The 15,554-nt window shown below is 44.1% G+C and overlaps 1 protein-coding gene across 2 annotated transcripts in view; it reads left to right on the top strand.

Moving 5' to 3' along the window:
• Positions 1–15,554, top strand: part of LOC138569735 (hippocampus abundant transcript 1 protein-like) — a 227,720-nt gene that overhangs the window by 197,599 nt on the left and 14,567 nt on the right. For both annotated transcript variants that reach the window (XM_069647982.1, XM_069647992.1), the window contains exons 10-11: positions 3,748–3,845; positions 8,617–8,783. In XM_069647982.1, coding sequence (XP_069504083.1) covers positions 3,748–3,845; positions 8,617–8,783 — 265 coding nt within the window. The remainder of the gene's footprint in view (positions 1–3,747; positions 3,846–8,616; positions 8,784–15,554) is intronic.

Below are 15,554 nucleotides of genomic sequence, written 5' to 3'. Positions count from 1 at the left end.
TTTAAGACCAGTGATCAAATCGCACCATTCTCACTTAGCAGATTATGGCCTGTTTCTTTGACACATCGTGGTAGAATTCCAGTATACTCTCTTGGAGAATAATTTATGGCTTACATTATTCCCATTTTCCACATGGTTTTCAATTTCCACTGGGCACCACATCATGGCAGGTTTCCATTATGGTCACTTAGCCGATTATTTTATTTATTGTTTGCCTGTTAGGAGCTTATAAAGTAAGTAAAATACTGTTTCAAAGCACCCACAGTCGAAGGGAGGGATCAAGGGAGTGAAACACATTACAAAACACAATATTTAAGAGCAGCAGGAGGAAAAAAGTAAAGTACAAACCTACTATGTATTGTGAATATTCTGAATGTGCAAATGCAGCAAGGAAGAGGGCAGAGGGGGTAAGTGCTGGGGAGTCCAAGCTCGTGGGTGAGCCACAGATGAAGCACTAGGTTTGTTGAGTGCTACATGGCCTTGAGCCGCATTAGGTGTTAGTGCGAACCTCAAGGACGGAGGGTGTGCCAATGCAAGTGCTAAGGGAAGACAGGAGCTGGGCCGATTGGGTGTTGGAGGTCAGGGGCTCCGAAGATGCATAAGGGCCCCGGACACCAATCACAGACACTGTGGGATTAGCAGAGGAGAGAGGAAGGGAAGGAGGAGATAAAGAGGAAAGTCTTAAGGAGCTTCGGGAATTTAAGAAAGTGCTGCTCAAGGCGTAGCGGCTGTTCCATAGGAGGGAGCCAGCTGAGGAAAGCAACCAACCACATACCCTCTGTTTAGCAAACCGCTTTACACGCAAAGATTTGGAGCCAGACGAACTTGGTGGTCTAGAGGGAGAGTATTTAGTAAGATAAAGTTGAAGATAGTGTGGTCCCCAGGCCCAGGCAGCCTTGTGGATGATGCAGAGAGATTTGTATTTAATCCGTGCATCAACCGGGAGCCAGTGAAGATGTTTTAGGGCAGGAGCGATGCGGCCCCTCTGCTTAAGGCCATGTATAAGTCTTGCTGCCCTATTCTGGATTAATGTTGAGCCTTGCCACCTACCAGAGGGGTTTCAGTGTGGAAGATGGTAGATTGCAATAGTCAAGTCGAGAGAGAACCAGGGCTCGGGCAATATTGAGCCTCCGGGGGAAAGTGAGAAAACATTAACAGCAGCCACCCAGAAATTATTTATTTCTGTTGCCAGTCCCAGAAACGAGGAAGGCCAGTACCCCCTGCGGCCCCTCCCCCAAGCAGTATCTATTGGTGGGAAGGCTGATTTGGGTGGGCTCAACCAGGGGCAAGTAGACAAAGTACATTTATTGCAGTGCCAGCACTGAGTGGATCTCCCACTGTTGGCAAGAGTTTCATGATGCAGCAGACACATGGATCATGCCCGTTCTTCAAAGTATTAGCTTTATCATCGTATATGTCGGCCCTCTGCCTTTTGTAATGATTTATTTGGCAGGTTGGTCAGTCAGGTCTATCAGAAGTGCACTACAGTGAGCACAGATAGACAAGGCAAAGTTGTAAATTATTGTATCAGTGCAGGTAGTGCTGTGTGTCTATATACCATAGACCAATTTTTACATGAATACAATATCCACATATACTGTTTTTTTGTTGTTTGGAGGGGAGGGGGTTACAACTAGGCGGTAGAGATTAAGCCTGGTCTTCAAAGGTTTCACTGATTGAATGTTTTCGATGCTGGAGGGAGAGCAATACAGAAGTGAGATACCAGTAAATGGAAGGAGCAGAAGCGGGAGGCTGCGCAGATTGGGTGGTGGACAAAGAGGTTGTCCACATTTTATGTGGAGTACCAGGAGGCAGGCGGAGTGGTTTGTTAGGCCATACATGGATTTAAAGACAAGAAGTAGAAACTTGAAAATTGAGTACTTTTGCATTGAGCACTACCCAGCATGGTACTAATAACCTGGGGTGGGAGAGGACCTAGAAAGCGTATTGGGGTTCATGTGGCAAAGTTGAGTACTTTCTTGAGGGGCAGGGAGGAGTAGGATGGGATGCCCAGGAGCAGGCAGCTTGCTGAAGGCCAGGATGGAGATGAGTTTTGTCAGTGTGGTGGAAAAGGTTGATCGTGGCTGCTGTGGAAGAAATAGTGATATCATTTAAATTTGCTGTCAGAATATCCTAAAGTTGAGAGTCCTGGGTGATTAAGTGAGGAAGTTCAGAGGAAATGGGAATGGGAATGGTAAAATGGATGCTGAGAGGAAGACTACTTCGCTCTTTGAAGTGTTTAACATCAGGCAGCACAATGCTAGCCAGTGATGAGGGGCAGCTTCTGTGAGTTGTGGAGGGGAAAGAGGAGATCTGTGCATCATTGGCAAATAGGAGCTAGGAGAAAACAAAGGAAGACGTGACTCTCCAGAGGGTGGAGGTTTATAGAAGGAAGAGAGTGGGCCCAGGACAGAGACTCACATGAAGGGGGTTGGGTAAGTTGGGAGGCACAGAACATGTTGAAGGAAGCAGAAAGGGTTGAATGATGATAGAGTAATGTGAAAGTTGAGCGGTGATAATAAGCACCAGAGTAGTTTCTGTGGAGTATTTGATGCATAACCAGATTTGTGGGGGGTTGGGGAGGATTGCATGGTAGGTTCACTTGAAGATAGTTGATGTTACAGTTAAAAGCAACTCTTGAGGATTTAGAAGTGGTGGGGCAGAAGAAAGGTCTTTAGGAAGAGTATTTGTTCGGACCAGCAATGTTTTTTCCAAAATTGATTATGGCCATGGCTGCATAGCAGCAGGCTGGGAAGAGGCCAGTTGATAGAGATTGAAGAGAGGTGAGAGCAGGTGACAGGAGCAAGCTCTTTGATCACTTGAGGTGCAAATTGATCATTAGTGGGAGAGAAGTTGGATAGAGAAGATACAGTTGGGATTAATGTGGGAGGAGTGGAGTTGATGTTACTTGAGGGATAGAAGGATGAATAGTGGTGAAAGAGACGGATGTATGTTATCATTGCGAATTCTGAAAAGCTCGAATTACGAATTAGCGAAGCTCACTTTGCTGCATTTTGCAATTCGAGCTTTTCAGAAATGGCGCATTTGTCCACAGCTTTCTCTTCCATATATGCGGGGGACACCCCATCAACCTGAAAATACTGAACTAGGGGAGCAGGCGACATCCCTGTAGCCCCCGCTCATGCAGTTCAGTATTTTCAGGTCCGATCTTTAATACCTATGCTGCATGCGGCTAACACTCATATTCAGGATTTTATATTTGATCTTTTGGTGCAAACAAAAAGACAGACATTGGGGGAGAAAGCAGTGGAAATTGAGTGTTGTCGAGAGGGTGTTCCTTGGTGGGTCATTGAAAGCTTTTGAGGATAAGAGGGGGGAGTAAAGCTACAAGATTAATGTGATAGAAAATGTGGCAGAGGAAGGGCAGTTGTGACAGTATGCAGAGGCCTTCTGGGGTGACCCTATGCTAGGGCTTTGAGTGGTGGTGCTAAATGTGGGAAGGAATTAGTTACATTGTTTTGGCAACACTGGTTGGCCTGCCAGGCTTTTTTAATCATTGAATGATAGAAATGTGGAATTGAAATCGTGTCCTGGAGTTATGATATCCAACCGCCCCGAAAGTGGGCCAATCTTTCTACCACACCACCCCATCTCCCCGACTCGACACCCCTGTGCGAAGCAGATTATCACTTGCATTCCTCCATTCCTGCTCATGATGGTCTTTGATCTCTACCACACCATCTGCAAATTCAGAGCTTTTGATCTCTTACATTTTCTGCTTCGTAGGATGATGTGGGCAGCCGGTGCTGTAGCTGCGATGTCAAGTATTACCTTCCCTGCTATCAGTGCCATTGTGTCAAGGAATGCTTTGCCGGACCAGCAAGGTTAGTACCTGTAACCATTTGTTCATAGCGCCCAAAATGGAAGCTTCCTATTGGATAATAGTCTTATTTACACCACAAAGGAATCCAGCCTCCAAACTGTTGCCATTATCATTTTCTGCAAGGCGGCCTCTTATTACTGGTGCAAATGCAGTGTCTCTGGTCATTGCCATGTTTATTTCCTGGTTAGTATAATGTCATCTACCAAGGGCTTTTAATTGTGACCCTCTACTTGGGTCCATCTAATCTAGAACAAAGCATCTCCACTCCTCTTCAATCTAGAATGCTCTGACCACATTGTGTGAGCGCTGATGAATCCACATTGACTACTGATTGAGGACAGATCGCAGATCAAAACCCATAATAGAGTTGACGAGGCCTTCCATGATTGAACACTAGCCACTTCACTGAGTTTTTCCACCCTTACTTGCCACCCGATATGAGATTTGCCTCTGACTAAACTACACTCAGATTTAAAATACTTATATGAAGCACTGCATACATTGAACGGTAAGCTTCATAACAAGTTTATTAAGTTTCCATATAAAGACCCCCAGCACAGACTCCTCAATCCAGCTCTTTCTCCAACTGCCCACCCAGAACACAGAGCTTAATTTCCCCGTATACATTCCATGTTCCAAGATACTTGACAACACATTGCCTCTCCTTTGCCCATCACACTCTCCTTCTTACAACCGCAACCCTATTCTTGTTCCACACTTGACCCCCCTCTCACTATACCATTCGTCCGACCCTCAACCTGCACAGGTTCAGGATACAACAAATCTCCCTTTCTTCTCACCACACTCTTCTTGATCCTCACCCAACCTCCATACTGAATCAACTTCTTCTTTCCTCTCTTCTCATTCTTCTTCCAACACCAACTCCTCTTTTTTTTTAACTCAATTTATTTCTCAATTCCTCCACCACACAACCTGATTCTCTCACCCTTTCCAGCCAATCCGGAACCACTTTTGTATTGGCCTTGCAGCCCCTCTCGGGAACCACATTTGTATTGGCCTTCCAGCCTCTCTTTTCAAATGGACTAACAGCCGTGACAGCATGCTGTTACGTACGCAGTACATACATTCTCTCCTGCACAGCTACATTCCTATTCTTACCACAGGCACCTGCCATCCAGATAACATTGATAATACACCTATTCAGGCTTTCCCCTAGGCCATTACTCTCTGGGTGATATAACGCTGTCCTCTTGTGTCTTATCCCACACCTCTTCATGTATTCATGGAAATAGCCACCAGTGAATTGTTTTCCATTATCCATCGGAATACTGCCAGGCAATCCTTCTCTCACAAACACCTCCTGAATAAATTCTACCACCGTTTCTCCACAGGTGTCTCTCACAATTTTATATTCTGTCAAGCGAGACAAGTCGGTTAGCACAACAATGTATTTTCCTCATCCTCCTCCAATTTCAATTGCACCTAGAATATCCATAGCCAAGTCGTCTCAAACCTTATTGGGCACATTAACTTCCACCAGAGGTTGCACTCGAGCAAATTTACCGCATTCCGCACGGCCTCCTCTCCACATCCCGATGAAAACCAGGCCACCAATACTCTCCTCTTAACACCGCTTTAGTCCAAGCCACACCTTTCCTATATGTCCCTTATGTGCCAAGTGAACAATCCTATCATGGATAGACAAGGTAACAACTACACACTCCCAGCAATACAACAAGGCTCCTACCAAACACAACTCATCAGGAACCTCCCAGAATAACATTTCACCTTGACTTAGCTTCCACTTAAACGTCCACCCAGATTCCATATGGCTTTTAACACGCACAAAGCCCTCATCATTGTTCACAGCTTCTAGCCACTCCTCTTTGCTCACTATGCCATCATGGTTTACGAACACCATGTCAGAAATGCCCACAACGCCCTCCTCTTCTTCTTGACTACCTAACCTTGATAAATGATCGGCCAACACATTCTTGTGACCTGGAATGACCTCCACATGAAACCTGTGGCTCTACTTCCTTGTCACCCAGCTAGCCACACATCTCAATACTTTACTCAAACCTTTCGATTCAAATTTACCTTATCGAGGTTTATGGTCAGTACGTATAACAATCTCCATACCCCACCCAAAGTTACGAAATGTTTCAGCGGCCAAATGGCATGCCAAGGCCTCCTTTTCCAAAACAATCGATTTTCTCAGGACCTCTCAACACTCTAGCTACTTCAGAACACATACGTGGGCCAATTAATGCTTTTTGTAAACATATGAGCACCTTAGAGTGCACGCATTTGTGGTTCTGTCTATGCAATTTGTATTTTGGTAATGGGTGTGCTTGAGGAATACAAATGTGGGTGGTCCCAGGTTTCTGTGCCTTTTCTATACCCACTACCTAAAACATTTGTTCATGCCATCCACCATATATGTGCATGGTGAATGGAATGAACATGTATTCATATGGGGACTGCCTGGTTTTTGCCAATACCGAAAAATAGGCAGAATCCAAGAGGTATCAAGCATCTCCCATGCGAGCAGAGACACTTGTGGATTTGCAGCACGGAGCGATTGGAGTGGGCGGAAGGAGACTTCATGCTCCATTCGGCAGCTATGCGCTACAAATTTCCAAATAAGGCAAAGATATTTATGGGTGGAGAACGGGTCTCTCTCAGTAAATTAACATCTTGCCATTTTTCAGGTTCAGTGCCAACAACTGCTTTGGCTGTAGGTCTCCACGTGCCCAGAGATGCATTCACTGCAGCCCCCTATCTCTCCACCGATGTTTTGAAACCAACTTTTGTAAGGTTTTCCCAAGCACAAGAGATCCACCATGTCCATGCGGCAAACTGGTCAGTGGCGTTAATTACCTGCACTGGCTCCCGCCTTCAGCACCTTTACACATCGGCTCAGAGAGGTTTATCTAGTAGTGCTTCTCAAGAAGGTTTCTGCAGGATCATCTTGAAATGGACATCAAGGACCACTGGGATTGACAAATATACTTGTCACTCAATGGTAGACCCTCTTTGGCAAACCGCATTGCTGTTTTCTGCTATAGACTGCAGGATTGTCCATCTGTATGCTCACGCTCTGCGCCCCCTCTCCACCAACACATTTTAAAGTGGCATACATCAATTTACAAAAACCTCCAAATAAACTTACCGTTGAAGTGTTATAAAATGGATGTTGAGCAGCATAAAGCACTATACAATAGCCAGCAAGACATAATGGCACATCTCCTCTTTTAAGTGGCCTCTACAAGCAACCCACAAAGCATAGTTTCAGGGTCCACTTGCTGCAGCTCTGCGTGCTGGTATTTGCAGAAGGAAGGGAACTCTGCAACACTGGCAAAGAGTTTAGAGGTACTGACCAGAAATATGTTAATATTAATATTCTAGGTTTTCCTGGAAATCTAAAGTGCAGAGATTAGCAGAGAAGGCCATGAAGGTGAAAAATCAACCAGGCAAGGGATGGTTGAATGGCTCCTTCCTCGATGTTAATAAATATTGGTTATGTCTTCAGGTGATTGAGAAAGATTATGTCTTTATGAAATGAGGTGGAGGTTAAAAGAAAAAACTTCAACATAAAATCCATTGAAATCAACAATCGGATCTAGTCATTTCAATAATGCCTGGATAATTGTATCAATACAATGTTATTGGGTAACCAATCACCTTTCTAGATGGGCAGAAAAGAACTGGGCAGCTTTACACAGCTTCAGGTGGTCCTACATGTATAATAACCATGGGGATCTGTAGACTTGTTTAAAACTTGAAAATGCCACAACACCATGTAGACCACATCCGAAGGTTAAGATTGTAGCTACAAGGTTAGCGAAACCCCAGGATCTAAAGGTTTGATATTGGGACTATGCAATACAATGGGAGTTAAGTCTATTCCACAAAGTCTTCTGGTAATTCATGTTGAATGTGTGTGAAAAATGGGTATGTAATTCATGAGACTTTATTTAAAGTAACGCCAGAGATTATCTGCGTACTGGAAAAATAATGGTAAGATCGTGTTATGGAAGGACTTGCAAGTGTTGTCCTGAGGCATTAAATTCATTATATAGTAAGAGAGCAGAGTCCTGTCCAAAGTACCAAGCGAGCATAGGTAAGTCATCCAGTATGTCGTCTACGTTTCTAACTGTAGAGGGTTTGATAACGTTTTGTAGCTATTATGTATTTTGTGACTTGTACCGTTGTGTTTTTAATATTATAATTTGACGCAATAATAATTTTCAGGATATTTGAGAATTGGATATAAACAAAATGATGCATGCTGAGCCAGCTGAAATAACATAATTGACATCTTTTTCTCATTGCATGTAGTAGTTTATTAGAACTTTGAAACACCAGCGTTAAGAAAAATAGGAAAGGTTTAAGAGTTTGAATATTTGAAAAACAAGTACATTGGACATCTTGCTTAAGAGAGCACTTGTGTGCGCATGTAGGTCTCCTAGTTCTAATGGACCAGACTTTTTAAATAATCGTGTAAGTAAACATTTGCATTTAATTGGAAGCAATTACAATGGACGGACTAACTGAAATATGCGTGATTGTGTTTCTGTCAGCCACTGCTGAAGTGATGTGCCTTGTATATAGCAAGTGCTTATTTTTATAGTCACACAATGGTATAAGAATGTGGGGGTTCTAGTATTCAGAGAAACGGACAAATAAAAGGGCAAATGCATTGGAGGTAGAGGTGGTGTGGGAGTTGATTGGATGAATGCTACTAGAGCAGATCCTTGTGTTTTTGAGGAAGGAATCTCTAACCCCATTTTGATTTCCATGCGCAGGTGTGGTACAAGGCATGATCACTGGGATCCGCGGCCTCTGTAATGGGCTCGGTCCAGCTCTTTACGGCTTCGTCTTCTACCTGTTCCACGTGGAGCTCAACGAGCTGGAAGCTGTGGAAACCCTGGATAAATCTGTGAAACCCAACATGGCCAACCCATCAGACGAGGTACACATCGCAGCTTTGCCCATTCAGGGCAGAATGTCCAGCCCATACCAATTTGCGCTCTCTCCTGCTGAGGCAACCTATATGCACTACCCTACCCACCCCCGCCCCCTATGGTATCCACCAGGGCTCTTTCATGCTGGGAACAAAATCCACTCACTTGCACAAGGCGCCATCTTTTCCTGTCATGTACATCACCTCCTACCTCCACCTCTTTTCATTACTTTGCTTTACCTTCTCCATACAATCCATTCTTCTTTTGTCAAAAGGCATTTTATCCCTTCTTTGTTTTTGCAAAGCTCCATGCTCTTACTATGAACCCGAGCGCCCTGTCTCGGTCACCCTAGTATCTATCACCTGTTCATTCATAGTGGAATGTTCAGTGCTACCTTGTCGCCTATTCCTTACTAAAAAGTGATAAAACAAGTTTCAGGGGGTGGTTTGGAGGTCTGTAGAAACCCTTTAGCCTTTTCAGTTGGTTTGGTGATGTCCCACGTTGGACGACATCACATTGGATATTGCACAACCAACAGGGCAGAAGTCTTAACATAAATAGCGGTGAGGATATTGGCATACAGAATATGCAACACCACTGAGTGTCACTTTGGCCGACCGTAATCATTCCAAGGCAAAGCTAGCCTTGGGGCATGCAGATTGGGTCTATGAAAGAAAATGATGGGTCCTGAGGAAGATGATGCACGAAAGAAAATCATTGAAACCGGTCGACCCGAAATATAGATGTCACCTAACTAAGAGTGACACAAGAGGATTATTGTAAAATTTGAATCATTGTTGTAGACATTGTAATTTGTTTTATGTATGAACCATGCGCTTTTGCACAAATCTTTTTCTGTACGCACTCCAAAGAAAGAGCTCAATAGCGGGTGCATTTTCACTTGTTAAAGAGTGTTTTTGATATTTATATTCTTAAAATGTTTTAGACATTACACTTGGGCCAACCAGACACCCCACGGAGGGCAAATAAATTGTCTGACATCCAGTCCCACGTGAACTGAGTGCGCAGCTGGGAAACGTGTTTTTCTCCCGTAACTGCAATTTTTAACTTTTTTGGGTCAGGATCAACATTGGGTTGAATGCAATCTTTGTGTAAAATCACATTTTGAAAATGATTTCATCGCATATAGGAATAGGGTGAGTTTTGCCCGCATGTACCCCTCATCCGTAGTCGGCACTCTGGAGGGCCATACATTGCAGTCAGAAATATAGGCTCTATCTGTATTGCGAATCTCCTTCAGGGCGTTTAGACAGATCCTTAAAGTGGCAGCGCTGAAGGAAGGGGATACTTTATCAGCAGAAGTCGATGCGACTAGGGAAGTCCAGGGTTATCATGCATCTGTAAGAGTTATCCTGAATTCATCACTTTCTTCCTTCAGATTAGCTTGAGTCCCACCATGCTTGGGTGAGGCCTTCAATCTCTGAGCTGTCTTAAAGGGATCAGTACATTGCCCAGGACCTAGTGCTTCAATGTTCTAATCAGGGTTGGGCCCTCCTCGCCAGTTCAGGAGCAAGAGTGGCCCCTGTTCCCCAGTCTGATCTTACTTGCTAGGCAGGAAACCAAGGAAGAGTCTGATGAAATGCTTCCTCTTACAGGATAGATATTCATGCGCCAGCGTAGTGGGGGAAAAAACAAAGCTATACGTATGATATACAAGGCGCTTGCCACCTCCAAAGTATGTGCCCACTACTGAAATACATTAAGGTGCTCTCTAAATATGCCATTCTTTCCCTTTTAAGTGTTGACCTGCCAATGCCCACATTGCCAGGCCAGTCCCTAGCTGCACCATCTAACCAAATTGCCATGACTATTTCAACAGTGCCCTCTAGTTGTGCACCAGAGGAGCATGCCATGAATTTCATAAAATTCAGATCAAAACAATTTACGAACAGCGCTTAGACGCTATGTCAGTGCAGTGCCACGTGCAGAGCCGCACACTGCTTTAACGGTGCAATACATGTTTCAGATATGTTTGCCCGTGAGGCCAGCCCCGAGCAGTGATGCCTGCTTTACTCGTGTATTTACAATGTGCCTGTGTTAATGGAAGGAATCCAATCTAGCCAAGGCCTGGGGCTGAAACCAAAAATTATGTCCTTTTTAAAATGCTTCTGAAGATGTGCTCTCTGGCTGCATGTATGTATATTTTGTAATACTTATTATAAAAGGAGTAGTCAGATGAGCTAATCAAATGTTGCATTAGTTTAGATAAGTTAACATTGCACTATTTTTAGTATAAGTGAAAGCATAGTTTTAATTTCTAGCCATTTGCATATGGAAAACATGTAAATAAATGCTAGCTAAAATATCCACAAGTATACTTTAATTGTGTTTGTTTTAATAAGTCCATTCTTAAGTGTGGGGGAGGACAAGTGGCTGGCTAATGGGTGGGAATTAGATAGAAGGCAATGCCGCTGCATTATTGAACTTTAATTCTTTAATTTAGAAACCCATTGTACCGTATAGAGAAAGCAAATGGGAGCCAATAGGAAAAATACACTGTGCTATTGCTTAGAAAGAGAAAGCCACGATTGGCTGATAGAAGTCATGTGGTATTCGAGATGACCTTATTCAACCCTATTTAGTACCACCTGAAATTGTTGGCGACACACGTTCCTCCACACCTGTTGTTGCAAGATCTATCTCCCTAGAGGGGCAGAATTCCCAGGACTGGATTGGGAGCAGATGGAGGTCAGAAGCTTTGATATGATATGATATGATATGATATGGCATGTATAACGCCCCTATACACAAGTGTTTTTGCAGATCTGTTCTCCGGGGTAATGTAAATCTGCACCTTGATCCAAAATATATTGTTGCCAATTTGCCTATCTTTACAAACTCTGATGTGATTTTTGGAGCTTGAATGAGACTTCTTTTAATAAAAAAAATGTCTCCATATGTTACATGGTCTTGGAATGAATAGTAGAGTGGCCATGCATTTTTATTTTCAAATCATGTGTCTTGGCTGACTACTGGTGTTTGCAGCACACTGAATAAAGTTGAGGTACAAGCGATGCTTTAAGTCAGATAAAGATTAAGATGACAGTGGAAATTGGGCATGGCCAAATTGACTGGGCATGGCATAATGGGGGGTGTGGGGGGATGGGTGACTCTGGCAACGACTGTCTGCACCAAACAATATATCATGAGGCTCTGAAAACCTGTACCTTGGGCCTCCCCGGATGGTCTCAAGTGGTTTTGGCATACTGTAAATAAAACTGCCTCTGGAAAAGTTTCCAAGTAAACTGCTGTCTGTAAATAAATCTATTTCTGATTTGGGATACAAGCCATTTAATCAGCCAGTAATTCGCCTTCATTCTGTAAATAAATTATCCAGGCCCACTGCTCTTAATAGTACTGGCGGTGTGTGCCAGTGTGTTTGGTGTTACTGGTGTGGCACGTTACTGGAGCAGGAGCTGGAGCCTAGCGGTCTTTTTCATTGTTGTTCTCAAGGGAGGAGCCATCCACTGACAGAGGCCGCACAGACTCTAAAAATCAGGCACACGCGCGGATCGCGCGCAGTGTTTGGCCGCAGGCGGTAGTGGCAGCAAGCCATCAGAGCTACATGTCCTAAGCGGGTTACTCAAGCGACCTACACTGAGTGATTGGGTGAATAAACAAATTAAGTTCCCATAAGACTTAAGTATCACTTCTCTGGGATATTGACACTGAATGGGGGGAAACTGAATGAAATCGCACAGCAACCAATACAGAGTTTGCTTCACAGGACCTGAAGCTGGCCACAGTCTCGGCTGGAAACCTTATCCCGCCCATAAGGAAAACGCTGAGAGCTTTTCTCACCCCACTTACACACTGCAATTGTGGGACGGAAGAGCAGCTAATATAGCACCTCCCCTACGCTTTTCTAAGCTATGAAGCACGTGGGTTCCCAGAAAACTGGCGTACGCAGCGCCACCACACGCCTCCCGACCAAGAAGCCCGGAGCCAAAAGCGAAAACGTTGGAAATGGGTAAACGTGACTCGACCACGGAAACCCAGCCCCCAATAACAACCTTCCTAAATGCACTGCAAATGCCTGCACAAGTTGACACTGCTGTGGTGGAAGTTGCCCCTCAAACTGTCACCTAACATCGATAATAACCAGTCACTTCTAAAACTGTGCCTTGGTGTCCGGAGGGACTCTTTGGGAATTAGGGAAATATCTGAAGCCTCTACACAGGGTCGAGTCAACCAAACAAGCCCAAACCTCTCCGTCTATCCGGACCTGCGAAGGTACACCTCAACATCTGACTCCCTGGAAACAACCACCAGAGATAGCGAGGATGGAAGTGAGCTGGAATGCTCCATCGATTGGAGCACCTGCGATGTCGAAACCAATGCAGTGACGGTATCCAGACTCAATGCAATTGCTTCGAGCATAGAGGCGTTGATGATCCTATGCTATAACATTGCCCAGGAGCAAAAAGATTTCAAACAAATAATTGTAAACGTAGTAGATGCAATCCTGGTAAACCCTGCACATGTGCATCCGGCCAACCCCCAATGCCAGAAATGAAAAGGTCATCACCCCAGGATCTGAAATTGAAGAATGCATAACCAAACACATCAAAATTCGAAGCTTCCAAGTCAGTGTGGTACTTCATTGATGGCCATGCACATGGAGAAGCAGAATGGGACTATGAGGAGATTATGCTCCCCGCTACCCTGAACATTACTAAAAAGAGAAGAAATCTGTCAATTCGGTACTACCCGTAAGAGGGCAAAAGGGAAACCTAAATTGCAGGAAAATAAGGAAAAGACCAAAGCACAATGAAAGCCGGACATCGGCCGTCAGGATCTCATTCTTTCTGTCAGCCCCAAAAACGAACCACTGCCATTGTTACTCGCACCACAAGTGATTATTGTATAACTAGGCAAGTCCAACTGCAAGGTTCACTGAAAGGTGCATTGTACCGCTGGCTTGGGGTGCCGGAACCACTTGGAAATTAAACTGCACTTGACTAAATATAGCAACTCTGCACACTATAAAACAGTGGGGGGAGGGTGGAAACAAAGTGGTTATTTCCAAGATAGATCCAGAATGGGTCAACACAACGGGGGCCAGTTGTAACAAAGGCCCTGAGAAATCGGAAGCAATCTGTACTAGGCCAAACAGAGAAGACAATTACGCTCCTACTGTGCCGCTTAGAAAGGCCTTGTTCTCTGACTAAAATATAAGCCTACTAGGGAAATGAGGGGGAAATAATTGAGGAAATCCGGCCAACAGACCGTAGTCCTTTCCTAAACGGGAAGATCATCATGGGGATTTTTCCCCAGATTAATCAACTCAACATGATCAATTTATCGGATATTATTTGCATTGATTTGCCAAAATACAATAGCTCTGTTAAATGGGTGATTATCAAATTAGTATCCCTGCTGATGGTGGCTTTATTGCAGAAAAGAGCCCCTGAACTGGAATCCTTAGGCTTCAGACTGATGCTATGCAGGCAACAGTCACATTCATGATACCCAAAGGAAGAAATGCAAAGTCTTCAGCAAGAATGGACCATGCCAATCTCTAATGCAAGGAACCAGGGTTCATAATGCAAATCTTTACTCACCTCCATTGCTAATCCCCTGGGCCACTGTGCATAGAAAAACTTGGGTCTCAGAAGCAGTTCGGCCTAACATCTGACAAAAGGCCACGAGGTCAGCCCCAGCTTGGATATCATGGAGCACTTGAGGGCACAGATCATTTTTGGAATAACAAGAGGGCTCTCAATGTTTGAATTCATCCAATATCTTCCTATCACAAGAGACTTGGCTCACGGACAGCTTTAGCGTCGATAGATTCACCACATTATGTAGCCTAGCAACCAACCCTCTGAGAGGCGGTGGTAGCGGCGGCTTGGTAATAGGGACCTGTGCAAACTTCAGGCTAGATTTTATTTACTCTGCGCTAGCTTACCCCTATCTCATGATGGCCTCATTGCTTGATTATCCTGATTGCCAGCTAATTGAATGTGCGCAATTTGCGCCTCGATTTATATTCAGATAACGGCATGGGAGCCAAACAGTCTTCACAACTGCACAGAAAGGGTGTCACTGATCATGGTTGGCCAAAACCTACAAATGAAATAGACTTGGTCTACCTAAACAAGGAGAATTTCTCTTTGTGAGACTATTTACACCTGGACAAATGGTCACTCATATTTGGATTATGTGATTGTATTTTGCAAATTGACCTCTGGCTTTGGCCCACTAAGCATCGCACATAACGACCTTAGTGATCACGCTATTCTTTTTTTGGACTATCACAATGACACACAGGTGCAAGATTACTTATATACCCACCGTGTCAAAATTCAATAATACGAAGAATCGACTCATGTGGTTTCCCAAAAAGACGATAGAGGTCAATAATATGATTGTGAACCACAAAGGCACTGTTGGGTCGTGGTTGGCCTTGCATGAATGGAACATTGAGATGATGGCAAATAAACTTGCAAAATCTATTTATGTTCAGACCTTAAAGTCGACTTCCGGGCCTAAGATCAACCATGCCATGTTTGACATATGCTCCGGAAGAAATGCCTTTGGGAGGATAGGGTGAAGGTAAGGAACTCTGTGTATATGACATTGACTGAAACTACCCGCTACAAAAACTGGCTAATTCAACACAGGCACTTTCTGAATAGCACAAATTGGCTTATTCTATTTAAAACACTAAAGACCTATGACCGTAAAATATTCTGGTCCCGAGTCAGGGAGCACCAAGCAGGCTAGACTTCCCTAGCATTAAACGCTGTGTCTGA

This window comes from Ambystoma mexicanum, chromosome 1p, assembly GCF_040938575.1.
Source record: "Ambystoma mexicanum isolate Mex_15411 chromosome 1p, UKY_AmexF1_1, whole genome shotgun sequence".
NCBI lineage: Eukaryota > Metazoa > Chordata > Amphibia > Caudata > Ambystomatidae > Ambystoma > Ambystoma mexicanum.
This window is presented reverse-complemented; position numbering and strand designations above follow the sequence as displayed.